Source organism: Odocoileus virginianus, chromosome 12 (genome assembly GCF_023699985.2).
Source record: "Odocoileus virginianus isolate 20LAN1187 ecotype Illinois chromosome 12, Ovbor_1.2, whole genome shotgun sequence".
Classification (NCBI taxonomy): Eukaryota; Metazoa; Chordata; class Mammalia; order Artiodactyla; family Cervidae; genus Odocoileus; species Odocoileus virginianus.
Window position 1 is genome coordinate 57153819 of NC_069685.1, and position 25854 is coordinate 57179672.

The 25854-nt window shown below is 52.2% G+C and overlaps 2 protein-coding genes and 1 non-coding gene across 5 annotated transcripts in view; 2 read left to right on the plus strand and 1 right to left on the minus strand.

Annotated features, from left to right (window-relative positions):
• Positions 1-3326, plus strand: part of DTX1 (deltex E3 ubiquitin ligase 1) — a 38854-nt gene extending 35528 nt beyond the window's left edge. The window contains exons 6-10 of the mRNA XM_070475332.1: positions 228-289; positions 804-962; positions 1057-1218; positions 1306-1395; positions 2047-3326. Coding sequence (XP_070331433.1) covers positions 228-289; positions 804-962; positions 1057-1218; positions 1306-1395; positions 2047-2271 — 698 coding nt within the window. The 3' untranslated portion in view covers positions 2272-3326. The remainder of the gene's footprint in view (positions 1-227; positions 290-803; positions 963-1056; positions 1219-1305; positions 1396-2046) is intronic.
• Positions 3327-4252: 926 nt separating this feature from the next.
• RASAL1 (RAS protein activator like 1) overlaps positions 4253-25854 on the minus strand; it is a 31743-nt gene continuing 10141 nt past the window's right edge. Inside the window, exons 5-21 of one of the 3 annotated variants that reach the window (XM_070475331.1) lie at positions 21845-21974; positions 19787-19868; positions 19505-19636; positions 17718-17806; positions 17050-17167; positions 16760-16952; positions 16328-16392; positions 15918-16030; positions 13879-14071; positions 11519-11656; positions 10610-10754; positions 9020-9192; positions 7446-7583; positions 7226-7361; positions 6384-6504; positions 5319-5403; positions 4253-5043 (exon numbers count right to left, since the gene is read on the minus strand). In XM_070475331.1, coding sequence (XP_070331432.1) covers positions 4912-5043; positions 5319-5403; positions 6384-6504; positions 7226-7361; positions 7446-7583; positions 9020-9192; positions 10610-10754; positions 11519-11656; positions 13879-14071; positions 15918-16030; positions 16328-16392; positions 16760-16952; positions 17050-17167; positions 17718-17806; positions 19505-19636; positions 19787-19868; positions 21845-21974 — 2183 coding nt within the window. In that variant the 3' untranslated portion in view covers positions 4253-4911. The remainder of the gene's footprint in view (positions 5044-5318; positions 5404-6383; positions 6505-7225; positions 7362-7445; positions 7584-9019; positions 9193-10609; positions 10755-11518; positions 11657-13878; positions 14072-15917; positions 16031-16327; positions 16393-16759; positions 16953-17049; positions 17168-17717; positions 17807-19504; positions 19637-19786; positions 19869-21844; positions 21975-25854) is intronic. The other 2 variants (XM_070475330.1, XM_020887847.2) reach the window with 2 other exon arrangements.
• TRNAG-GCC (transfer RNA glycine (anticodon GCC)) lies at positions 8366-8436 on the plus strand. The gene has a single exon. It is a non-coding gene; the product is annotated as a tRNA-Gly (tRNA).

A 25854-nucleotide genomic window follows, 5' to 3' on the forward strand; every position in this document is an offset into this window, starting at 1 on the left:
TAAGCTAGACCCTGACCCCTGAACTAACCCTGCTAACCCATCTGAGCTCTTCTGGTCCCATCCACCACCAACTCCGATTACATAAAACCTCAAGCAACCCTTGACATGTGACTCCCACCAGCTGTTACAGCTTCTGACATTATCCCTCTGACTGACCCTGTCCTGAGCCATGCCCTCAGGGCTAGACTCGGGGTACAGTCAGGCCTAGCCCAATGCTGTCCTTGCAGGTAAAAACCCTGAAGATGTGGTTCGAAGGTACATGCAGAAGGTGAAGAATCCACCTGAGGAGGTGAGCCCCTGAGCAAGGAGGGGGGCGGAGGGCAGGCAGCCTCCCCTCCAGAGATGGAGACCCCAGCACCCCACTCCTTGTGAGGTTCTATGTGTTACAGCTTCTTCTTCCAGTTTGTGAGTTTGCCTTCTCATTGTCTTTACAGCATCTTTTGATAAACACCAATGCTACGTTTAACAGAATCACATTTATCAACCTTTTGATAATCAACAGTTTTTGCATCTTATTTTTACCCATATTTTTCCAACAAACGTATTTAAGCTTTGTTTTCGATAGTTAAGCATTGAATCTATCTGGAGGGGGTGTGCGGGAGCCATCTCTTCCTCTGCCATGCACCTGAATTCAGTACCTGGGGGTGTCCCCTCCCTTTGACAGATGGAGGCCAGAGAGGGGGCGGCCTGCTGCCCTTGGGGGTGGGGTGAGGGTCTGGCCCCTGCTGAGGGGCAGTGCTGACCTGGGGGTGTCCTGCCCGCCCCAGTCCTCAGTTTCACCTCTGTGCTCCCCCTGACCCCAGGACTGCACCATCTGCATGGAGCGGCTGGTCACGGCCTCTGGCTACGAGGGCGTGCTTCGGCACAAGGGTGTGCGACCTGAGCTCGTGGGCCGCCTGGGCCGCTGTGGCCACATGTACCACCTGCTGTGCCTCGTGGCCATGTACTCCAATGGCAACAAGGTGGGCTGGCCAGGGGGGAGGGGACGGGCAGGAGGGCTGGGGAGGGGCCCAGACGCCTGGGAACCTCACAGCCACGCCCCCTCCCCCGCCCCAGGATGGCAGCCTGCAGTGCCCCACCTGCAAGGCCATCTATGGGGAGAAGACGGGCACTCAGCCTCCCGGGAAGATGGAGTTTCACCTCATCCCTCACTCGCTGCCCGGTTTCGCTGACACCCAGACCATCCGCATCGTCTACGACATCCCCACCGGCATCCAGGTGAGCCCTCAGGCCCCTGACTTTGAACTCGCCAGCGGTTCCCCACTGCCGTCTGAGGTTCAAGCCCCCTGCTGCCCCTCCCCACAGGGCCCTGAGCACCCCAACCCGGGCAAGAAGTTCACTGCAAGAGGCTTCCCACGCCACTGCTATCTGCCCAACAACGAGAAGGGCCGGAAGGTGGGTGCCGCGAGGACAAGGGGGTGCAGGAGCAGGCCAGGGCCCCAGCACTGAGCATAGCCATCTAGTGTGCATGTGTCTAGCCCTGCCAGTGGCCTCAAAACCTCATTTCATTTACTAGCCCGCTGAGGTCAAGGTCTTAACACCATTTTAGAGATAAACAAGGCTCAGCGAGGGCAAGTCATTTGTCCAAGGTCACACAGCGAGGTCACACAGGAGCCTGGATTTGACCCAAGCAGTCTAGACTCCACTGCCGCACCAGAAGAGTGTCGGCTTTTACTTTTTGTTTTTCAAAAGAAGCCAGAAATTCTGATTTTCACGTGAAACCTTCAGGTTTTTGAATACTGCCAACGAAGGAACGAAGCTGCTATTTAATACAGCGTGAGGTTCAAACCAAACACAGCTGAGAGTCATCAGTTTGAGACTCTTCACCCCAAAGAAATAGGCTGGTAACATGGAAAGTGGTTTTACTGGGGGAGCTCAGAGTGGGAGTCAGTCTAGGGAAGGAAGTGAGCACGCTGGGTGGCCACGGAGAATCTTGCAGGGTAACCTCAGGGTGGACGGGGAGGGACTCAAGCCCTGGGCCTGCTGGGAGCCTGTGACCCTTGCTCGCTCCGCCCCCATTTGCCCCGCCATTGCCCCGCCCTCCAGGTGCTGAGGTTGCTCATCACCGCCTGGGAACGGAGACTCATCTTCACCATAGGGACGTCCAACACCACAGGCGAGTCGGACACCGTGGTGTGGAATGAGATCCACCACAAGACCGAGTTTGGATCCAACCTGACGGGCCATGGCTACCCGGACGCTAGCTACCTAGACAACGTGCTGGCGGAGCTCACAGCCCAGGGTGTGTCTGAGGCTGTGGCCAAGGCCTGAGGCCCGAGGCTGCCCACCTTCCCTCCTGCTTTGCCCCTGGTCCGGCACATGCCTCCCTCCGCCCGCCGGGTGTGTCCTGGCGGCCCAGGTTCAGGGCTGGGGAGGAGCCTGCAGGAGGAGCCAGGAGCGTTCCGGGGATTTGGCTGGTAGCAGTTGGGATTATGGGAGGATGGCAGGCCAGCCGGCTTCGACCCTAGCTCTTTGAGAGGGTTGCAAGGGTGTACCGGAAAACATAGCAACCTCCCTACTAAAAAGACAGAGCCCCACCCCCTCACACAAACACACGTGTCCTGTTGAACACATGCACGCACACCCACGTGCCTCTACTTACCCCCAGACTGAGGGGGAAGAGACAGAAAGACCCCTGTGATACCCCAGGTGGATTCCCATCTGTGTCTCTATCGCATCTGCACAGGCTTGTCTGCGAGCAAGGGCTCAGGGCTAGCACCTGGGGGCCCGATGGGGCTCCAGGAGAAAAGGGGGCACTTGGGAAGCTCAGTCTCCCCCCATCTCTGCCACCCACTAATGGCCCACGGGGTGGAAGCCCCCAGATTATTCAGCAGTTTTGCAAAAGGGCAGGCCAGGGAGACAGACTAGAAGAATCTTATTTTGTGCTTATGTCTCTTCATCCTTCTGGGACCCTGACCTCCTCCCCTCCCATCCCCAAGCCTTATGTCTGTCCCTGATAAAGGCACTGTTTTCCTTTCCTCCCCACCCCATTCTCTCCACCAAATCACTCTCAACATCAAGATCCAAAGGCTGGAGCTTCTGGCTTCAGGAGCGAGACGAGGAGGCCTGGCGTAGGCCAGCAGGTTTAAAAAGCAGTCCAGACAGCAAAGAGTCCATTTCCCTTTCCTCGGGAGTGGGCAGTGGGGTGGCTGATAGCCTCGGCCAACCAGGGGCCTGTTGCTCAGGCAACTCACCAGCTCCGCCTCTGTTGATTGGCTGCCATGGTGGAAGTCAGCCAAGATTTAAAGGGACGCCAGCGATTGCTCTTTTGAAAATCTACCAGTCCCACTGTGGGTGGAGAAATAAATGGCCTTTCTCCTCCTCAACTGGGTCTTTTCCTGTCAAGAAGGGGCGTGGGTGGCTCTGTTTCTGGGGGACTTCAGTCCATCGCATGGGGGAGCTTGCCCGCCCTGGTGACCCAGGCCCACTGTCCCTGTCAGGCTCGGGCAGCTGGAGATGGAGGGTCCCCACGCTTCTCCTGTCCTGGGGTGGGCCGGGGGTGTGATGGTGGCGGAGGCAGACCCTCCCATTCCTAGTCCCCAAGAGTGTACAAGTTGAAGTTCTGTTCTCCAGCACAGGTGCAAGGCAATGCACGCAGCTCCTGGGTTCAATGACTAGGAATGAGCTCAGGCTGGGAGCCTTCAGGAAACAATGGGGGGGCTGGGAGACGCCGTAATGGCTTGCGGGAACCTCAGAACCCCAGTCTCTGCCCTCGGGGAGGAGGACCAGGTTCTGTCTAGGGAAGACAAGGACCTGTCCCGGACCTGCAGCAAGTCTCCTATCAACCTCTCACATCCCAGGAGGCTGGGGGCTGTAGTGGATGCTGCAGCTCCAGGCGACCCCTGCTGGGCACCTTTGGGATAGCACCGCATCTTTCCTGGTCCTTAACATTTCTGTCCTACCCTCTAGTTACACAAAACGGGAAATGAATATTTGGACACCCTTCCAATCCTGCCAGTTGGGTATTCCCCAACATTTTACCTTCTGTGATTCATTCTCAAACAAAAGCTCACCTCAATATAAAATCGCCCAACCCCGTGATCCTCAAATCTCACGTGCAATCCACATCACCTGTGGAACATGCTGAACGCCCCGATGCCTGCCCTCATGCTCCCTCAGATTCTGATTCAGTTGATCCAGGAAGCTGCATTTCCAGTAGATACCCTGAGGATGGGCTGTGGACCACAGTCTGAGAAATCCCTCCCTGTTTCCTATACTATCACCATGGAACCCATTTTGAAAATCACACATATCAACTCACTCACTCATTTTATACAGGGTAAACTGGGGCTCAAAGAGAAGGAAAGAGCCTGGCCTGAGGTTTCTCAGGCTTCAAGGGTCTGAGTCAGGCATACTGGGCTCCCGGCCTCAGTTATTCCTGAGGGCTCCTGATTGTAGAAGCTTGTGGTTAGGATTCTTGGCTAAGGACAGGGTTCAGGAGGATCAATGAGGTTACAGGGATTGGCAGACATGAAAATAGGAAGGGTTGAGCCCATTTTAGTGCCTGTTTGGGGCAGCAAGGCCACATGGGCACCAGGGATTCGGGTACAGCTGTATCTAGCAGCTCAGGGCCAGGCTGCCCCTTGTCAGTGTGGGTAGAGGCCAGTCCAGTGAAGCAGAGACCTCAAGCTGAGCCAAGTAAGTCAGAGTCCTTATTCCATCCATTCCAGTCTGCCTCAACCCAGAGGGTGAGATTCATTCAGTGCAAGGCTGGTTCCCAGCCAAAAGAGTTCCATGCCTGGGTTCTGGGCTTAGGACACATGGGATTAGGATATCTCTAGGAACCTGCAAGCCACATCATCAGTGAGGTACAGAACAGCCACGAGGAGATTCTGGGCCAGGGGATACTGAGAAGGGCCCACTGGCTCCTTCCTCCTCCTCCCAGGCTGATTCTGGCATCCCCTCAGGGCCTCAGGGGGCCCCAAACCACTTTCCCCTGCTCCTGCTGCTGGAACTCCTCATGGGCTTGGTCCAGGTCTGCGAGCACCTCCAGCAGGTGGGCAGCTGCCTCCCTCTGCCGAGCCAGGGCATCAGTACAGGCCCCTGGGAGAGACAAGAGGAGGCCATAGGGTTTCAGCCAGCCCACGGCAGGCTGCTCTAGTTCAGATCCAGTGGCTTCCTCAGGCTCTTGGATGTGCCTGGTGCCCCGAGAATCCTAAGATGTGCCAGAGCTGCACGTGCAGCTCCCTGACCTGCTGGTGGATTGCAAACAGGAGAGTGGGGTGGGGTGGGGGGAAGGGGGCACAGAGACTGGGGTGGGAGGTCCTTGGCAAGTTGTGGGAGGTACCAAAGAAGAGAAAGAAAAGGGATTTCCTTACCCCCTTACCTTCCATGGCCCTGGAGCCCTGCTCTGGGTCCGCCTCCAGAGATGTATGCATGTTGGAATCCTCCAGGAATTTCATCCTGAAAGTTAAGAGGGAGAAAACCAGGCTGGTCCCTGAGTCCCAATCCTGCTCTTGAACCCAGAGATTCTGCTGGTTGAAGGAGACATTACAGCTTCCCATTAAACCATCATCATCACCATCATCATCACCACAGCAAACATAGAGTGTCTGATGCTATTCCAAGCCTGTTCCATGTATAAACTCGTTTAATTAGCACAAAACACAGGTGGATACTGACTAGTGGCTCCGTGACACAGATGATCGCTGAGAGAGAGACGTAAAGTAACTTGCCTAAGGTTGCACAGCATAATAATAATTGTTACCCTTTATTATTAGAAAGGGTATTATATTTTATGTTTTTATTATACAGAAAGCTAACTGTGTGTCCAGGCACTTACAAAGTGCTTTATCTGTATGAGCTCATTCGGTCCTCAGGACAACCCCATGAGGTAAGGACTGTTGGTACCCTAATTTTCCAGACTTGAGAAAACTGAGGTACAGAGAAGGTAAGCAACTCGCCCAAGGTCACACAGCCAGTCCAGAACTTGAAACCAGACAGGCCAGCTTCAGGACTCACACTGTAAGCTGGAACAAATCTCCACCACTGAGTTACAGTGATCCTGAGATCAGCCAAGAGGGGCTGGGGACACACATCCACACTTGATGCCTGTGTCTTGGGAGTCCTGGATATCAAAGGATCTCAAGATCCATGGAACTTCCCTAGCAGCCCAGTGGTTAAGACTCAGCTTCCAATGTTGGGGGCAAGGGTTCAATCCCTGGTCAGGGAACTAAGACCCTACATGCCATGTGGCATGGCCAAAGTGGAAAAAAGAGACAAAAGGTCCCAAGATCTAGTTCCGTATTAGAGCCCACCTGAACATGAAAACAGTCCTCCCCTAGAGCCTGGCCCCACCCAGAAGCTCATCAGAGGCACATGGGAAGAATGAACCGGTGATCATGGGGAGGACACAGCAAAGTGGGTTGCGGGATGGGACCCACCTGAGCCGGTCCCGCCCCAGAAGCAGCTGCCGATACACCATCTGGGTCTCAGCATCAGGATCCAGCGGGTCACTCCAGTCCCCCAGGGTGACGGCTGAGTGCGTGCGGCTGCAGCCGGAAGCTGGGGCGACACAGCGGCATCATCTGTAACTTTGCATTCCCCTTCCAGAAGCCTCCATGGCCAAGCCCGGCCCCTTTGACTTCTAAAACCACTCTTCGAACCTACTGCTTCCTTCCAGCCACACTGCCTCTGCCTTCACCCAACGGAGGAATAGCCTCGCTTCTCTCCATGCCCCTCCCACACTCTGGGCTCAGCCACACAGACCTTTCTCCATCCTTCAGCCTGTCTTTGCTCTGCCTGAAACACTCTTTCTTCCTCTGTCCCTTTCTCCAACTTCACTACTTAACTCTTACTCTTCTAACAGTCATACTTGAGCCGCACCTCCTCCAGGAAGCCCTTCTTGCTGTCCTACCCTGGGGCTGGGCCAGAGGGGTTCACTGGCGTCTAAAAGCCTCATCTTGGCACTTGTAACACTGTATTACAATTGTCTGGTTATTGATTTATTTTCCTGAGAACAAGCCTGGCATTTGGTAGGCACTTGAAAAAAAGTATCTGTGTGCCAGGCAGTGTTCTAATTGCTTTGCATATATCAACTTATTTAATCCTCACAGCAACCCTACAAGGTGGACATTATCATCAGGCCCATTTTACACTTGAGGAGATTAAGGCAGAGAGAGGCTAAGGAACTCGCTCAAGGTTGCAAGGCAGCCCAGGCAGAGGTGGGACACCCTGTGATTGACAGGTGTGGAGGGCGGAGCCTGAGTCCGCCCTGCCTTCTCACCTGAGCGCTCGGCCTGGAGACAGCAGGTCCAGTGCCCGCTGCGGAAGGCACCGGGGTGGCAGGAAGCCAGCTTGTCCGGGTTGGGGGCGCTGGCCTTGCGCAGGGCCGACACCCATTGGTTGAGCTCGTTCACATTCTGCGGGGAGATGGAGGGGCAGTCAGAGATGGGTTGGGACCCCAAAGGCGCCCTCTGCTCCTCCCCCATCCTGCGGCGCCTCACCTTGCACTGGAGGTAGGTGGTGTGCAGAGCCCCTGCGCCGTCCTGCGTCACCACCTGCATCACGTGCGGCAGCTGGAAGGCGCCCTCGTCCACGCGCTCCACGGCTCGGATGTGCGACACGGGGATGGAGGAGTGCATCTGGGAGAGAGGGCTGTCGCTGCAGGGCGGGCTAGGGACCGGGCCCAGGGAGACCGGGCTCGGGGACAGCTTTCCTGTCGGTGTGTGCATCCGGCGGTGTGTTCCGGCATGGGGACAGTCAACCTTGTGCATCTGTCCTATGTGTGTGTCCACTTGGCGGCCCTGTGAGTCCCACAGTCTTGGCCCATCACTCTCTCAGTGATAACTTCTCTGGGCTTCAGTTTCCATTATCATCATCACCATCACCATGGCAACCCCTGCTACTGCACTTGGGATGTGGTTCTAAGCACTCTACATTTACCAACTTATTTTATCATGATAACAGATTTCTGAGGCTGGGTCTATCATTCCTCCCAATTTACAGATGAGAAAACTGAGGCATAAGAGAATAAAGGACCCTTCAGAGGCCACTCAGCTGGTGCAGCCAGAATTGGAACCCAGGGAGTTGAACTCTAGAATCTACACTCTGCTGATAAAGTAGAAAGAATAAGTGTAGGCACCATCTCCAGTGATAGCTTTTATGATTTGCGGGTGTGCAGACACAGAAATGGGTAGATCCCCGTGGATGTCTCAGTTTGAGCTAGACTTGAATGGCAGCCCCATGAGAGCAGGGAGTTCGTGTTTTGCTTATTGCATTATCTCCAGCACTAGAACACTGCATGGTACACAGTAGGTACTCGATAAGTGCTTGATGGGTGAATGGATGGGTGAATGAATGCCTGGATATGAGTGCATGTATGGGTGAGAGATCCAATTTTCTATGAGCCTCTATGGTACGTAGTGCATGGGTAGTTCAATGGTAGAATTCTTGCCTGCCACGCGGGAGGCCCAGGTTCAATTCCCAGCCCATGCAGCCACAGCATCCCCTTTGGGCTTCCCAGGTGGGGTTAATAGTAAAGAACCTGCTTGCTAATGCAGGAAACACGAGAGACTCAGATTTGATCCCTGGGTCAAGAAGATCCCCTAGAGGAGGGCATGGCAACCCACTCCAGTATTCTTGCCTGGAGCATCCCATGGACAGAAGAGTCTGGCAGGCTACAGTCCATAGGCTGACAAAAGAGTCGGACACGACCAAAGCGACTTAGCATGCATGGTATGCAGGCAGAGACCTGCCTGGAAACAGCTGAGGAGGGCTAAGCATTGTCCATGCCCTGGGAGTGTCCACATCTGGGCAGGTACGTCCCAGCCACCACAGGCGCACATGCTGAAGACTGTCTGATGGTGCCTGTAGGTGTTTGCCTGTCCCTGTTCTGTGCCCACCTGGACCCACAGGTATAAGCAGAGCCTGGCCTTAGAATTTGAGTTTGCTAAGCTGCCTTGGGACCTTGGGCAAGTTTTTGTCCCCTCCCGGGCCTCAGCATCCCCCTGGGTACGAAGAAGCAGCTCTGTGAGGGAGGCCACTGCGGCAGTCCCTCCCCCGCGGGCTGGAGCCCCACCTGCCACTCAGGACTCTTGGAGTAGGAGAGCGTCTCCCCGCTGAGCCGGAAGTAGCGCTTCTTGAAGGCAAAGCGTGTGGCCAGGCCAGCTGGCTCCTCCTTGCGCTTGAGCAGGTAGCCTTCTCGGACGGTCACTGAAGGCGGGACCAGGGCCCTGGCTGGGCCCCCAGCTTCTGGAAAGTGGGGAGGGGGGACTTGGAACCCTTCCACCTCCCGAGGGTCTCATGGAGGAGGGGGATTCTCGGCTCCCTGCGAGGCGGGAGGATGAGTAAGATGGACTCTACTTTCTCCATAGGGAATGGTATTACTGAGGGCTGGGGTAGGGAATGGGGGTGGCAGGGAGTGGGAGCCCCAAAGTTGCCCTTGGTGATCCCCTTCCAACTTGAGGGGTGTACAGGCACCAGCAGGAGTCAGTCCAGGGAGTAAGGGCCCTGGATCTAGCTACCCTTAGGGAATCCGGACACAGGCCCTCCCACCCCCGGCACACAGGGACCCCACCAGGCCACAACCAGGCCTCCACGTTCCCACAGGGTGCTCCTAGGGGATTCGGATCCAGTATCTCATGACCTGAGTCCCACATTATGATATAGACTCGTCCCTAACTCCTCTGCTTAAAACCACCCCATGGGGAGTTCCCTGGGGGTCCAGTGGTTAAGAAGCCACCTGCCAGTGCAGGGGACACAAGCTGGATTCCTGGTCGGGGAGCGAAGATTCCGCATGCCGCAGAGTAACTAAGCCCGCAGGCCACAACTACTGAGCCCACATGCTACAACTAGAGAAAAGCCCTCATGCCACAACTAAGACCTGACGCAGACCAGTGAATAAATACTTAAATGTTAATAAAATAAAACTGCCCTGTGATTCCACTTCACTCCAAGTAAAAGCCAAAATGCCTCCAGCAACCCCACAGGACCTGCCCCCTCACCTCTCCTCCACTCCCTCTCGTTCATTCTTCTTCACTGGCCCCCCTGCCTCACTGTCCACCCCAGGGCCTTTGCACACCCTGTCCCCATCCCAAAACACTTTCCCAGGATCCTCACTGCTTGCTCTCTGTCCTCTTTCAGGTCTTTGCTCTAATATCACCCTGGGGAGGTCATTCCTGGCCACCCTCTCTAAAAGGCTGGTCTGCCACCCCTAGCCCAATATTCCCTTCCCTCCTTTTATCCCTTAGCACTTATCTCTCCCTAATGCACCACATGATTTGCTGACTCATCTTGTTTACTGCCGGTTGTCTCCACTAGAATAAAACTTCCACATGAGCAGGAACTTCTTCTGTCTCATCCACTACTGTGTCCCCAGACCCTAGAATGGTGTCTAGAACATTTTTAGCAGGCGCTTAATAGATTTCTGCCAATGGAGTGAGTAGCATGCCACAATCCCCTCTCACATCTCCACAGGGGCTGAAACGGTCTGGAGGGCCTGCTTCTGTTCATCCCTGGGCCATGTGCCAGGAAGGGTTTGCTGACTGACTAGCTGACCCACAGGTGCACAGTCTCAGTGAGTGCTGGAGTTGTGGAGGGGTGGCAGACGGGTAGGTCCTGAGGGTCCGTAAAGTGACAAGTTGACTGTGGCAGGGCCACGGGAACTCACCCTCCTTCCCATCCACGTCCACCAGCTGGTCCAGGAAGTCTCTCACCCTGGAAATACTCTGCAGCAGGAAGGGGTGTAGGGGGGCCATCCACAGCTCCTTGCCCTGGCCCAGCTGCTGGCCTAGATTTCCGATGCTCTGCACAGCCTGGAGCAAAGGAGCAGGGGGTGCTGCCAGGGCCAAGGTCACTGCAGCGAGGAAGGGCCTCTGTGGACCCAGAGCAGAGCCCTAGAGTCCTGGCTGCCAACTCAGTGCTCAACAAAAGGAGAAAGTGATAGAAGCACCTGCCTGAAAAGACATCTGTTCCTCTCTGTGCACAGATGTGTATCCCCAGTGCTTTTATTCTATCCCCCAGCTAGAACCCAAATAACCTCATTCAGGACTGCTTGATCTCATCATACATACCTGAGCCCATCAGAACCTCCAAATGTGGCCCCTCTGTGAATGATGGTCTGATTCATACTAAAGTGTAAATGACTGCTAGCCTGCTTCCCACCTTCCCCCAGAAGGGGAGGGGTTTCATTCCAAAGAGGGAATTGAGAGCAAAAAGAAAGCCTTCACACTCAGGATGAAAAGCTGGGACTTCCCCCTCATGGTCCAGTGGCTAAGATTCCATGCTTCCAGTGCAGGGGGCCCCAGGTTCAATCCCTGATCGGGGAACTAGATCCCACATGCCACAACTAAGAGTTTGCATGCTGCAACTAAAGATCCCACATGGCACAACTAAGACTTGGCACAGCCTAATTAATTTTTAAAAAGCTGAAGATGCCACGTCAAACAGATGTCTCTGAGTCTCACTTGGGTCTTCCATGGGTCTGGCCTCCCAGTTTGGTCCTCCCATGCTCCTCCCTGGCTAAGAACACCCAGGATCTGACAGGGGGGGCGGGGGGAGAGTCCTCCACTGCCTGCACCTTGGCAAGCAGCAGCAGTGAGCGGCTGGTCTGGGGATCCGCGTGCTGGTCCCGGAGGTCAAAGAGCTTCGGGGTGAGGATGGCAGGTGCAAAGAATCGCAGGAAGAGAAAGCCGCTTATGGCCAGGTACTTCACATCCTGCGGAGAGGAGCAGCAGGTGAGGCGTGTCCTCCAAACCCACTTCCCAGTCGGGGAAACTGGGACAGCAAGGACAAGGGATCGGTGGTTCCAGGAGAAGAAGTAGAAGGGGACATGGCTCAGGAGGCCATCCTGTCTGCCAAGGAGGCTTTTCTTCTCTGGGCCTCAGTTTCCCCACCTGGAAAATGGAGTGATAATACCAATTCTGCACCATCAGACTTAGCCAAACATCCTCAGGGTCTGCTTTGTGCCAGGCACTGTGCAAAGGGTACAGGAGGCGTCATCATTATTCCCAATTTACAGCTGAGGAAGAAGCTCAGAGATGTCAACTGACTTGCCCCAGGTCACGCAGCTGATGAGCAGAGGAAACAGGATTCAAACCCAGATCTGTGATTTCTGATCATGAATAGCAACAAGCCAGATATTTCTCCAAGTATTTGCTTATTTAATACTCACCCTTGGAGGTTCTGTGTCTCCATTTTACAGAGGAAGCAACTGAGACCCAGAGAGGGAAGGTCACTTGCCTAAGGTCACACAGCAATAAATGGCAGAGCCAGGATTTGAACCCAGGCAGAATTTGAACTCTGCTCTTCATCACACTGTCCTGCATTCAATACTAGCTACTGGGTGTCAAAAACTAAGCCTGCACTGTCACGATTATTCCTCAAGCAATCCATGGGGTAGTACTACTATCCCCATTTTCCAGATGAAGAAACTGAGGCTTGGTAGCAAACCCAGTTCAGCTGGCTCCCTGCACAACCCCCAGTCCCAGCCTCTGCCCTCCACAAATTGTAAAGCATGGTACCCCTTCGTGTGAGACACAGGCCTGGGCCACCTGCACATAAGGCTGGTTCCCCCAGCTCCAGAGGGGACTTGGGAAGAGGCGTGTCTCTCTCCTGGGCGCTGACCCCCTCCAAATGGCTCCTCACTTACCCATCACACTCACCAAGCTATATTTAGCTCCCGAGAATATGCTGCAGTGTTTATTTAGGGGTTGTATTCACACATAAAACAATACCCTCTCTGGGTATGTGCCAACTTTCCAGGGCACCTCTACATTGACACTGAGCGTTGCCAGGAGCTGAGTCCCTGGAGCTGCCCAGAGATGGGGGAGGAGGCCCCACAGATCTGGAGCCCCAAACTGCCCCCAGTCTGCCCCCCACCCCAGCCCGCCACGTTCCTGGGTAACTTTAGCCTTTGACATCAGCTCATTAACTTCCTCCTTTCATGAGAAGGAGGAACCAGGTGTCAGAGACAGGGGTCACTTGGGTCCCTCTGACCCCCTCCATCTTCGTGGGCATGAGGAAATCTCTGTTCCCTGCCCGCAGCCATTGCTCACTGGGTGACACTTGGGTGTCATGGATCGGGGCTCCTCCCACAAGGGCCAGGCTGTCTGAGGAGCTGGTCTCCCGCTTCCCCCACCCCCACCCCGGATGTGTCCCACTTAGCACCTCCTCCAGCGGCCGAGGCAAGAGCCCCACAGTGTGGGGTGTAAATCAGCCTCATCCCAGTTGGAGGCCCAGGCTCAGGTCTGAGGAGGAGGATGAGGGGAGGAGGGAGAGAATCCCCCCTGGGAGTCTGGAAGCTGAGCCTTGAGTCCACAACTCTTAGCCAAAGCACCTCACCTCTCTGGGCCTCAGTTTCTTCCTCTGTAAAATGGGATAATACTGGCACCCACCTCACAGGGTGGGTGTGAAGACTAGATGAGGTAATAAATATGTAAAACAAAGTCTGACCCCTAGCAGGGCAGTATATAGTGTTGTGGTGGTTGTTTGGTCACTCAGTCATGTCTGACTTTTTGCAACCTCATGGACTGTAGCCCACCAGGCTCCTCTGTCCGTGGGATTCTCCGGGCAAGAATACTGGAGGGGCTTGCTGTGTTCTCCAGGGGATCTTCCCAACCCAGCGATGGAACCTGCGTGTCCTGCATCTCCTGCATTGGCAGCCAGATTCTTTACCACTAAGCCACCAGGGAAGTCCCAATAAATGTAGTGTTAGCTGCTGTTATTATTATCATCCTCATCATCACCACTATCATCACCCCTGGGCCCCAGATCCTGCCAGAACACTGTCCCCACTTCTGCCAAGACACACAGCACCTCAGGGTGGGCAGCCCAGGTTCTGTCCCACCCCTCCCCTGCCTCTCCCTGTGGTCCTGGACTAGCCACTGCCCCTCCTCAGCCTCAGTTTCCCCATCTGCCCAGTGGGACCGCCTGGCCCACCTCATGCTCCGCCTGGGGAAAACGCTCCTCTACACACTGGCGCAGCTGCTTGAAGGCGAGGCGCATGGTGGGCGGGCAGCGCCCCACGGAGCCTACAATGGTGTCCACGATAGGCCCCAGGTAGCCTGTCAGCAGCCCCAGGCTGGCCTCCCGCACATGTTCCTCGGAGGGTGCACCCTTGAAGGAGATTCTCCTGGAGAAGCAAGCAGAGGGTTGTGCCTCAGAACCCAGCATCTGCCCACTCAAAACCCTCTACTAGCCTCTACTAAGCTCAGAGAGCACCCACCTTCCCATCCCTTCTCCATGGCCTCCCCTTCTACTGGTCCATTCCCGCTGCGGGGAGTCACCTCCTCAAAGAGGACATCTCTCCCCCACTGCTCACCATCATGGACCCGGGTTCCCTGCATTTTCAGTGCAGACCTGCCAGACATGCACTGCTGCCCCAGGACCTTTGCACTTGCTGTTTCCCCTGCCTGGAACATCTTCCAGCAGACCTGCACACGACTACCTCCCTCACCTCCTCCAAGCCTTAGACTCCACATCCCTTTCTCTGTGAGGCTGTCCCTGTGACCTCCCTATGGAATATCACAAGCCCCTCCCCTGCTTCTGGCTCTTCCCATGACCCTCCCTCACTTTACTTCCCTCCATTTCACTAATCACCTGCAAGAATCTTCTTTAGTTTATTAATATTACCTGTCTCCTCCAATAAGACAGATTTGTGTCCATTTGTTTCCTGATACAAACTCAGCGTTCAACCTAGTGCTTGGCACATACATGCGTGTGTGTGTGTGTTGGGGGTGTGCACTCAGTCACTCAGCTGTGTCCAACTTTTTGTGACCCCATGGACTGTAGCCCCCCAGGCTCCTCTGTCCCTGGAATTCTTCAGGCAAGAATACTGGAGTGGATAACCATTCCCTTCTCCAGGGGATCTTCCTGACACAGGGATCGAACCCAGGTCTCCTGCATTGCAAGCGTATTCTTTACCTTCTGAGCCACCAATGTCACCTTAAGTAGCCTGATTGTTCCCATTTAACAGATGAGGAAACTGAGGCTCAGAGAAGTCCCCTTGTCAATAGGTGGCAGAACATAGATTAGAACTCAGGGCTGCCAGTTCCAGAGTCTGTCTGCACCCTGCCCTGCCCAGTCCCCTGATGCCCCTGCACCCTGTGGGCACCCACTGAGTCCCACTGTCTTTGCCAGCTGTCCTGGGAAAAGCCCTGGCCTTGGGGTTTCACAGATGGACTCTGCCCTTCTATTCAGGGGCTGCATTCAAATCCCCACTTGGCAACTTCCCAGCTGTGCAGCCTTAGGCAGGTGACCTCCCCTCTCTGAGGCTGTTTCCTTGTCTGTAAAAAGGGGTCCTAATGCCCGCCTCTGGGTGGTCAGAAGGGGTGGGCAGCACTTGCTGGGCAACATCCAAAGAGAAGGAAAGAACCTCTCCTGTTTCCACCATGGTCCCCTGTGGACTGCCCAGCAGCCAACTCTGATGGCTTGGTAAGAACAAGCCCACCTGCCTGAGCTGGAGAAAAAAAAAGTCCTGGAAAGAAAAGAGGAGCCCAGGAGACATGGAATGACCCCCCAACCCCGTCATTGCCCTGCCCCCTAACCCCATGACATCAAGCACTGCAGCAGGCCAACCCCTCCACAGACCCTCCCCCAAGGGCCTCAGCCACCACCAGCACAATAATAGAAATATTAGTACTTCCGAAGTACTGGTTAGTGCTGGGCTTCGTGTGTGTGACTAAGTTCATTCTCCTGACAGCCCATCAGGTAGATATTCACGAGGCTTGAAATAACCTGCCCACCAGCAATGGCAGAGCTGGGATTTGAACCCAGGGCACTCACGTCTCAGAGTCCCGCCTGGAACCACCGCACCACACGGTCTAAGGGGCTGGCTGATCTCAGGGGAGGTTGTGAGGCTAGAACTAGTGCTCCGGAGCAGGAAGAGGGGTGGGGCGGCAGAAGGCACAGACCCGGCCCGACAGGCCTGCCAGGCAGACGAGGGGTTGTGGCGGGTTCACCCCTCAGGTCTGGCTCACCGGGTGCGGCCCAGGTCCATCTTGCAGGGATCCAGCTCCATGTACTTCCTCTCCTCGAAGACGCGGTTGATCACCGGCCTCAGGACCTCATGCAGATAGGGCATGCCCACGAGCTGGGGGCAGGGGGCACCACACGGGGCGGGGCTGAGGGCAAGGCTGGGGTGTGCCCACAAGCTGGGGGCGGGGGGGGCCACGCAGGGAGATGTTCAGAGCGAGGCGAGGGTCCTGCCCCCGGGCTGGGCTGGGGGTGCAACTCAGGGCGAGGCCAGCCACCAGCCCCCCAGTTCAGCTGCCCAGGGCCACCTGAGGCCAGCCAAGCTCTGGGCTCTGAGTAAGCACTGGGAAGGGAGTGCCCGTGAGGAAAAGGCCACCGGACTGCCCACCAGCCCCCCAGGCCTTCACCTACTCACCTTCATAAACTGTTCCATTGACTTGGACGCCAGGGAGTTAGAACGGAAGAGGGTGTTGGGGTCAGCTGAGAGGACAGAGAGAAGTATTTGCTAGGATATAGGGGGCTGGATCCATCTCACTCCCCCACCAAGGTTGGGTGGGGGGCAGTGGTCATGATCTTTCCGGCCTCAGGAATCGAGGAGATCTGCCACATCAACTCCTTTCACGTTACAAAGGCCCAGAGTGGTTAAATGAGCTGCCTAAGGTCACACAGCACATGAGTAGTAAAACCAGGTCCAGAACCCAAGACCATTCCCAGCCCCTGTCGCCCCAACACACAAAGACACAGCAGTCCCTGTCATCTGCCTGAGCTCCCCAATTCTCTCTCAGAGACCCTCTGCAGACCCATCCTTGGGGACTGATGCCTGGGGGTGGTCATGCAGGCAACTCACTGGTCCGTGCCACCTCGCGTCGGGTGAGATAGTCTAGAAAGGGTCCAGTCAGGCCCTGGCCCAGAAAGAGCTTCACCAGCTTGGTGGCCAGCTCCTGGCGGCAGTCCCCCGAGGTCAACTCCTCCAGGACAGCCAAAGGGCTGGCGGCATCCTCCTGCACAAGGACAGGAGGCAGGAGAGGTGGCCTGGGGCCCTGGGACCCCAAAACAGAAGAGCTCAGCTAGACATCCCTAAAGCAGGGGGTGGCCATGACCCAGATCCCCCACACACACCCCCAGGGACGCACCCACCTCTGCCGGCCCCAGCACCGACTCCATGAGCAGCTCCCTGAGCGGCTGGTAGTGCTGTGAGGGCAGGACACAGTCCTCGGTCAGACGCACCTTCAGCCTCAGAGCACCCAAGCTGCCGCTGGCAGGGGCCGGAACACAGGAAAAGGAACATAAGTATGTATGGGCAGGTGCAGAGAGCCCAGAGAGGCAGGTGTGAGCGCGGGTGAAGAGCATGGATAATTGTCAAACAAGACAGATATGGGCAGGTGTGAACAGTTGTGGGCAGTATAAACAGGGGTGAACAGATATCGACAGGTATAAACAGGAATGGACAGGGGCAGGCAGTATAAACAGATCCAGCCAATGTAGAAAGATGAGGCCAGTGTAAACACATGTATACAGGAACGGATGGTGTGAACAGGTGTGTGGACAGGTGTGGAGGGACCAGAAATCCTGCACACACATCAGATTCAACTGATGTGTTTGCAGGTGGATGGGAATAAGGTGAACTCATTTGGACACATGTAAACGCACATGGTGAGACATTCAGCAAGCGTTTGTTAAATGAATGAAGGGACCTGGTGACGGCGTTTGGGCTGACGTGGGCACCCATGAGGACTGGCCCGCAAGCGGAAGACGGAACCCAACATGGTTCCAGCCCGGCCTCCTCCCACTGTACCCACATTTACCCAGAATCCTTCTCTGCTCTGGGAAAGGGCTGGAGGCGGAACCAGCCATTGGGCGGGTTGTGTTGCAGGACCTGTGGGGGGAACTCCACCTGTGGGGCGACACACAGACCCTCAGCAGAGCTCTGCCCTGCTGGGCCCTGGAAGAAGAGTTAGGCTGCCCGCCCAAGGAGGGGTGGCAAAGCCCACCCAGGGTCAGCTCCTCCTCCCCCACCGTGTTCTATCAACACAACGATGGCGACACTCTGTCCCCCAGTCCCCGATTATTAGCTCTTGCCAGGGCACCGGAGGCCTCCAGGGAACACTTAATCTACAGTTGAGGAAACTGAGGCTCAGAGAGGTGGAGTGACTTGCCCAAGGTCACACAGCGGCTAGAGATAGCATGTCTGGAGTGAGTGTATTTTCAGCTCCGTTGAGGGACAAAAACTTGCATCTATCAAAAGGCTTAAAGATAGTCTAGAAGGTCAAGTCCCACCCTCTCCCTCTCTTTTTAAATAACAACTTTATACATATATAATTTATATCCCATATAATTCACCAATTTAAAGTAATTCAGTGGTTTTTAGTATATTCACAGGTTGTGCAACTACCACCACTAATTTCAGACCATTTACTATCAGCTCCTCTGGCCAAAGAAAGCCTATATCCATTAGCAAACACTCCCCATCCTCCAGTCCCTGGCAACCACTAATTTTTCTGTCTTTATAGATTCTCTTGTATTTAACTTATATGCGGAGTACATCATGAGAAACACTGGGCTGGAGGAAGCACAAGCTGGAATCAAGATTGCCAGGAGAAATATACTATATTTTGTTTCTTTATTCATCTGTTGATAGGCATTTGAGCTGTTTCTACTTTTGGCTATTTATGAATGATGCTGCTATAAACATTAACGTAAAATGTTGTGTGTAGATATGTGTTTCCCTTTCTCTTTGGTACACATCTAAGAGTGCAACTGCTGGGCCACGTGGTAACTCTTACTGAGGAACTGCCAGATTTTTCCAAAGCAGCGACACCATTTTACATGCCTTGATGACTTTGGTGAAGCATGTGGTCATTTCAAGGGAGGTCCATGATCAAGTCTCCCTCTTATTTAATCTTGCCTCCTTTTAAAAACTGGCAACTTCAGGATTTTCCTGGTGGGTCAGTGGTTAGGACTCAGCTTTCACTGCCATGGCCCTGGTCATGCGACCCAGCCAAAAAACAAAAAAGCTGTCAAAACAAAAATGCTGAGTATACATCCACTCACTACTCCTGAGAGGCAAGAAAAATAATACCCATTTTACAGATGGGGAGACTGAAGTTCTAACAGAAAGACCTTAAGCCCAGTGCATCTAGGAATAAGAGTTAGATTCTGGATTCAGAGAGACCTGAACTCAAATCCTGACTCTGCCATTTCTTAATCATATGATCTTGGGAAAGCCACTTCACCTCTCTGAACGTTAGTCTTCCCATCTGTAAAATAGAGACAGCAATGGTCCCAGCCTCTTAACAGTGGCCATCAAGGTTATATAAATGAAGCGATGCTGGAGAAGCACTTAGCACAGTGAAGCACACAGTCAACCTGGCTACTCTCATCCCGGAATAAGAACCTGGGCCCACCCTGTGACCTTAGGTAGGTTCCTGCACCAATGGGATCATGGGACTCTGTCATGCAGGCCTGGCCAAGGTTCCTGATAAGGCAAACATCACATCTAACCTTCCAAGTGAGCCCCAAGATGCCCAGACCTTCTCCCCAGTCCCCCTTGGAGGTAGTGGTGAGCCAAGGAGGGTGTCTGGGGGTTGCTCACCATTCCCAAGAAGTCATTCTTGCCAACCATGTCCCAGTCCCAGAGTTCCACTCGCAGAGGGGATGGGGAACCTGGCATCTCCCGCAGCTCCAGCACCTCATCCCAGTGTGGGAAGCGAGTCTTCTTGATGGTCTGGGAGAGGAGGGAGTGAGAGACAGAGAGAGCTACTGGGACCATTCTTGTATCCATTTTACAGATGGGAAGGCTGAGGTTCAGAGCGGTTAAGTGGCTTTCCCAAGGTCATTTAATGCCCCAGTCTCCCAGCTCCGCTCCACCACTTACCGAAGTCTCCAAGCTCTGGCTGCCCCAAAACACACGTGCAAATGGGTCAGACGTGCCAGAGATGTCTCGGGGAGCCAGGTCCCTGGGGACAGATGAGGTAAGGAGTGGGGGTCACAGGACCCTTGAGGACCAAGACCCAAGCCTTGGAGAAGGGGTTCAGGGTAGACAATTCAAATGTTGCTGATTTCCAAGACAACAAAATAGTACATTGTAGGGATTTAGCAAAGAGCATCCCTCACCAGGCCTGTCCAAACCTGGTATCTTCCTTTTGATTAATGCTGCCCTATGAGGACACATTACTATGCCCACATTTTCTAGGTAAGGAAACTGAAGCAGAGAAAGGTGAAGCTGAACATCACAAAGCAGCGGGTGAAGGTGCAGTGAGGAAGGGAAAGGGAGCCTCTGTTTCCCTGGAGCCCATGGATGGGAGACCAGATGCCAGATGCCAGGGTTCAGAGCCTGGATTCTCCCATTCACTGGCTGGCTGACACTGGGAGAAGTCACTTCACCTCCCTGAGCCTCAATTTCCTCATCTGGAAAATCAGAGTAATAACAGACTGACCTCGCAGGGCCAAGGGATAAGATGACATGTGGAGAGTGCTCAGCTCACTCATTCACTCAACAAACACTCCTACCCACACTAGGACCAAGACAAGGCATGAGGAAGGGACACCTGCCTCTGGTTGCCATGACAACCCAAGTCTCAGCCTCTCCCACCCCTCCTTCCCAAGGTCCCCCAGATCCAGGGACCCTCTCCCCCCGACACCCAGGGGCTGCTTCTTTCCTCCTGCTGTTTCTCTCCCACCCTGCTTGGCATCCAAAGCCTTCTTTGGTTTCCTAGGAGCCGGCCTAGTTGCTAAGCGACAGCAATCGGTCCCTCTCCTCCTTACAAGGATCCTGCATAGCTTTGTAGCTGGGGAGGAGGCCATGGGCACAGAGTAAGTGAGGAGTCCCTACCCCAGAAAAAGTCCCTTTGCCTGTCCTATGCCTGCCTGCTACTCCAGTCACTCTCCAGGGAGCTCCAGCTGGGGATAGAAATCTGGAAGCGGTGGGAGAGGCACAGAGAGGGCAAGAAAGGGCTTTAAGGTCACAGAGCAAACTAGAAAGAGAGACCTAGTCCAACTTGGGTGAGGACTGGCCTAAAAGTAAGAATAAGGGGAGTAAGGTGTGGGGGAAAACATGGGAAGAAAACAAAATAAGACATGGAAGGGCGAAAGGAGTGGAAGTAGTCAAGGAAATAGAGTGACGGGCAGCTGAGAACGAGAGAGGAGTGATAAATAGACAAGAGGGAAGATGGGTGTCCCAGGAGTGCATCCGTCTTTTTTCTGATGTTCCCTTGGGACAGGACCTGCCCCTCCCTTTCTCCCAACCCACATGACTTGAGTGGGTTGATTCCTCCCTGCCAGGAAGGGGCTTGCAACTCAAGTCTGACCAATCAGAGTCAGCGGAATTGGTTCAATGATAGGCAGGTACTCCAAACTGGGCCAATAAGAGTTAGTCCCAGGATATTGGTTGGAAATGGTGGAAGATAGTTTTTTCCATTGGAGCTGCCAAATTGGTAGGATGCCAGCCTGGAGCTGTTAGGATCAGCTTTGCCCCTATCTGGGGAGAAACTGTCTGAGAATAAAGTTAATACAAAAGACACCCAAGGAATCTAAGTCTACAGATTCCTGATGTCTCTGTTGGAGCACCTGGATCCAGCCATGCCTGAAGCTGCATATGATTCAGATGAGCCAATCTCCTTAAGCCAGTATAAATTGGGTGTCTATCACTTGTGATTTGATTAATATATCTCCACATCCATCTGCCTGATCATTCTGAGTATCTGGCATTTGGTTGCTGGTCACTGGGGACCCAACAAAGACTTTGCTCATGCTTTAACCCAAGAAACTTGCAACCTGGTGAGCTTGGACTGTTTGCCTTACAAGGATGTCAGTTTTGAGCCCAGAAGTATCTCAGGAGTGAGGTGGTCTCAAGGCAGCTGGGAGGAGTCCAGTGGATTCCTGCTCATTCTCAGACCACCCCCCTACCACATCCTCACCCCCATCATGACCATACCTAGCCTGGAGCACGTGACAGCGAAGACAACAGCCCCGCACGTCCTCCAGCATCTGCACGGCCAGGCAGATCTCACCCTGCACCTCTGCATCTGGGTCCACGCGGCTCAAGTTGATCCAGCTGTCGATTCCTGGAGGGCACAGGCACCAACATTCATTAAGCACCTACCACCATCCAGGCATTGCATTATCTTTAAAAATTCAATTAATGTTAAAAGGATATTGAGTCATGGACCTCTCATTAGCCTTCTGTTATAGGTACTGTAATTATCCCCGCTTCCAGATGAGGAAAAAGAGGCACAGCAAGGAAGGAGCTAGTAAACCGCAGAGCTAGGATTCAAATGCAGGTAGTATAGTTCTAGGGCCAGTGCTCCTAGCCATGTACTATCACACTCTTCATCCTAGTATATAAAGCCCTCCATCATTTACTCTCCCCTCAGGGAAAACAAAAACAAAAACACTTGAGCATTCCAATATCTGAGCCTTCTTATAGGCTCTCGGCCTGAATCAATCAAGTCAGTCTTGATCTTCTCAATCTTTTTTTTTTTTTCCATTTATTTTTATTAGTTGGAGGCTAATTACTTTACATCATTGCAGTGGTTTTTGTCATACATTGAAATGAATTAGCCATGGATTTACATGTATTCCCCATCCCGGTCCCCCCTCCCACCTCCCTCTCCACCCGATCCCTCTGGGTCTTCCCAGTGCACCAGGCCCGAGCACTTGTCTCATGCACCCAACCTGGGCTGGTGATCTGTTTCACTCTAGATAATATACATGTTTCGATGCTGTTCTCTTGAAACATCCCACCCTTGCCTTCTCCCAGAGTCCACAAGTCTGTTCTATACATCTGAGTCTCTTTTTCTGTTTTGCATATAGTGATCTTCTCAATCTTAACCTTTCCTTCTTTCTCTCTCTCTCCGTCTCTGTCTCTCATTCTCTCAACACATTAAAGATACTGTTCCAGGGACTTCCCTGGCAGTCCAATGGTTAAGATTCTGCACTCCCAATGCAGCGGGGGGTGGGTGGCCATGGGTTCGATCCCTGGTCGGGGAACTAAGATCCCACACAGCAAGTGGCATGGCCAAAAAAATTTTTTCTAATTAAAACTAAATAAATAAAAATTTTTTAAGATACTGTGCCACTGACTTCCAGCTTCAGTTGTAGTTACTGGGAAGTCCTTTCAGCCTAATAATTGATCTTGCATGAATGGTCTATCTTTTCCAAGTTTAAGGACTAAATCTTGGATGTTTTTTGCAGTCTCCCCACAGTATATCTAGGTAAGGATTTAAAAAAACAAAACAAACAAAAAAAAAACCCTGTTTAGTAACCGCTGTGCTCCTTCTACTTATGAAATCATGCCCTTGAGTTCTGGAAAATTCCAGGTCATCAATTTTTTAGAATCATTTCCTCTCCCCAGTTTTTTCTATATTTTGCTTCTAGGACTCCAATTAAATGGATGTTAGAGACTTTCTCAGTTATTTTCCATGTCTTGAACTTCTCTTATATGCTTTTCATTTCTCTCAGCTGAGGTTTAAATAATTTCTTTAGATCTCTCTCCCAGTTCACTAATTCTGACTTCAGCTCTAAAGAATGATGTGCCACTCATCCACTTGGTTTTTAAGGTCAACAACTGTACCTTTTATCTCTAAGCATTTGATTTGGTTATCTTCCAAGTCAGTCTATTTTTTTTAATGTATTGTTTTAATTTATCATGGCTATTTCTGGCCCTTCCAGGTGATTAAATTTTATTTATTGAATTTTAAAAATTCTTATATATCTAAATACAAAGTCTAAAGTCTTTACAGGTCTAAATCTGATGGTCATCATTTCTGCTGACCCTTGTTCTTGGTGGCTCACTTCCTTGTGTGTGTGATGATCTTTGAGCTTACTCTGTGGGAAATTTAACATGAGGATGCCTATCCCTGGAGAGGAGTGGCAGTTGCTTAGGACCTTTGAAGGGGAATTCTCAGGTTCAGTAATAGCCACCTTCCCCCTGGCCTAAGATTTAGTCTGTTGACTGTGAATCTGATATTGACATTAACTTTCAGGGAAATCCTTCCTGAGTCCCTTAGCTCTTGCTCACCACTCCATGTTAGGTTTTAGCTCATGATTCACCAGGAGTAGAGGGAGGAATGGAAGGGGGCATGGCAACCCGCTCCAGTGTTCTTGCCTGGAGAATCCCATGGACAGAAGAGCCCAGCAGGCTACAGTCCACGGGGTCGCAAAGAGTCGGACACAGCTGAAGAGACTTAGCACACAAGCTTGCAAGCAAAGGGAGGAATACTGAATGCTCTTCACATCCTTCCAACAATGTGTTAGGAATTGCATCTAATTCAGGATCTCACTGGTATGTGGCCAGAGAGCCATTCTGTGGATCTAGTCCCCCATGCTGCCGGAAGTGTAGGTTCTACTTTACCTCTCTATCTCTTTCGTTATTCCCAAGTCCAGGATGCCATAAGCTGTTTCTAACTTGATTAGGTATCTGTTGCAATAATTAAATTAGAAAAGTGAAGTTCCATCTCACCTCACTTCACTTGGTATTGTCTAGACTAAATGTAAAGTGCTTAGCGTTGTGGCTGGCACATAATAAGCCTTCACTAAATAGAAGTGATGATTATAATGATTGGCACATAGTGTGCTGTTAACTAATGCTCACTGATGCAAAAATGTATTATTACATTATTCAATAAATGGTGTCAAGACAACTAAGAATCATCTAGACCAAAGCAGTAAAGTTCAATCCCTATTGGATACTTTGTATCTGGGTAAGTTCCAAATAGATCAAAGACTTGACTGTTAAAAAAAAATGGGAACAAATTGTTGCTAGAAAGAATCATATAAAACAATCTGTCCTAATCTCAGGACTGAGAAGGACTTTCTAGGTATTACATAAAATCAAGTGCCCCCCCACACGCAAATTTTGATTACAGAAAAAGAAGCAAATTTTCTACTGGAAAATGATAAGCAAAGTCAAAATATAAGCCACAAAGGAGAAAAAAAATTTGCAGCTAATGTGACAATGTTTATTTTCCTCATGTAAAAAGATCTCCCTCAAAAAACTAAGAAAAGGCAAACAACCCAGTGGGTGAAAAATACACATACAATGTGAATAGACAATAGACACACAAAAAAAAGGAAATAAAGAGACTCTTGAGTATTTAAAAAGGTCTTCAAACTTACTTATACAGAAATGCAAAACAACCCACACAAGGAGCCAATTTTTTAACCTATTGGATTCAAGATCCAAAGGTATGGCATTTGCTGACATGGTTAAAGGGTAGATTAAACCGTTAACTGTTAAGTAACTGGAGAGTAACTTAACAATAACTATAACTATCAAACGTGCTAATGTGGATACTCTTTGATCCAGCAAATCCACCTCTAGTAATTCATTATGCTGATTGATATAACTGGCATATATGGGGACTTCCCTGGCGGTCCAGGGGTTAAGACTCCTTGCTTCCAATGCAGGGAGCGTGGGTTCGATCCTTGGTTGGGGATCTAAGATCCAACATACAGCACTGCACAGCCAAATTTTTTTTTAATTAATATAAACTTGTATACATGTGTGCAATCGCATTTGTCCAAGGTTATTCATTGCAGCATTGTTTGAACTAGGAAAACATTGTCAATAACCCAAGTGCACATCAAGAAGGCACTTAGCAAAATAAATGATGGTACATCCACAAAACGGAGTGCCATTAAGTCATACTAAGAGCAAAGAATGCAGAAGCTCTTGAGACATTAATATGGAAAGATCTCAAAGATACACAGCGAAGTGAAAAGACAGGATACAGAACAGTGTGTTTAATGGAGTCCTATTACTATAAAAAATAAAAAAGTGAAATAGCTCAGTTGTGTCTGACTCTTTGCGACCCCATGAACTATAGCCCACCAGGCCCCTCTGTCCACGGGATTTTCCAGGCAAGAATACTGGAGTGGGTTGCCATTTCCTTCTCCAGGAGATCTTCCCGTCCCAGGGATTGAACCCAGGTCTCCCGCATTGTA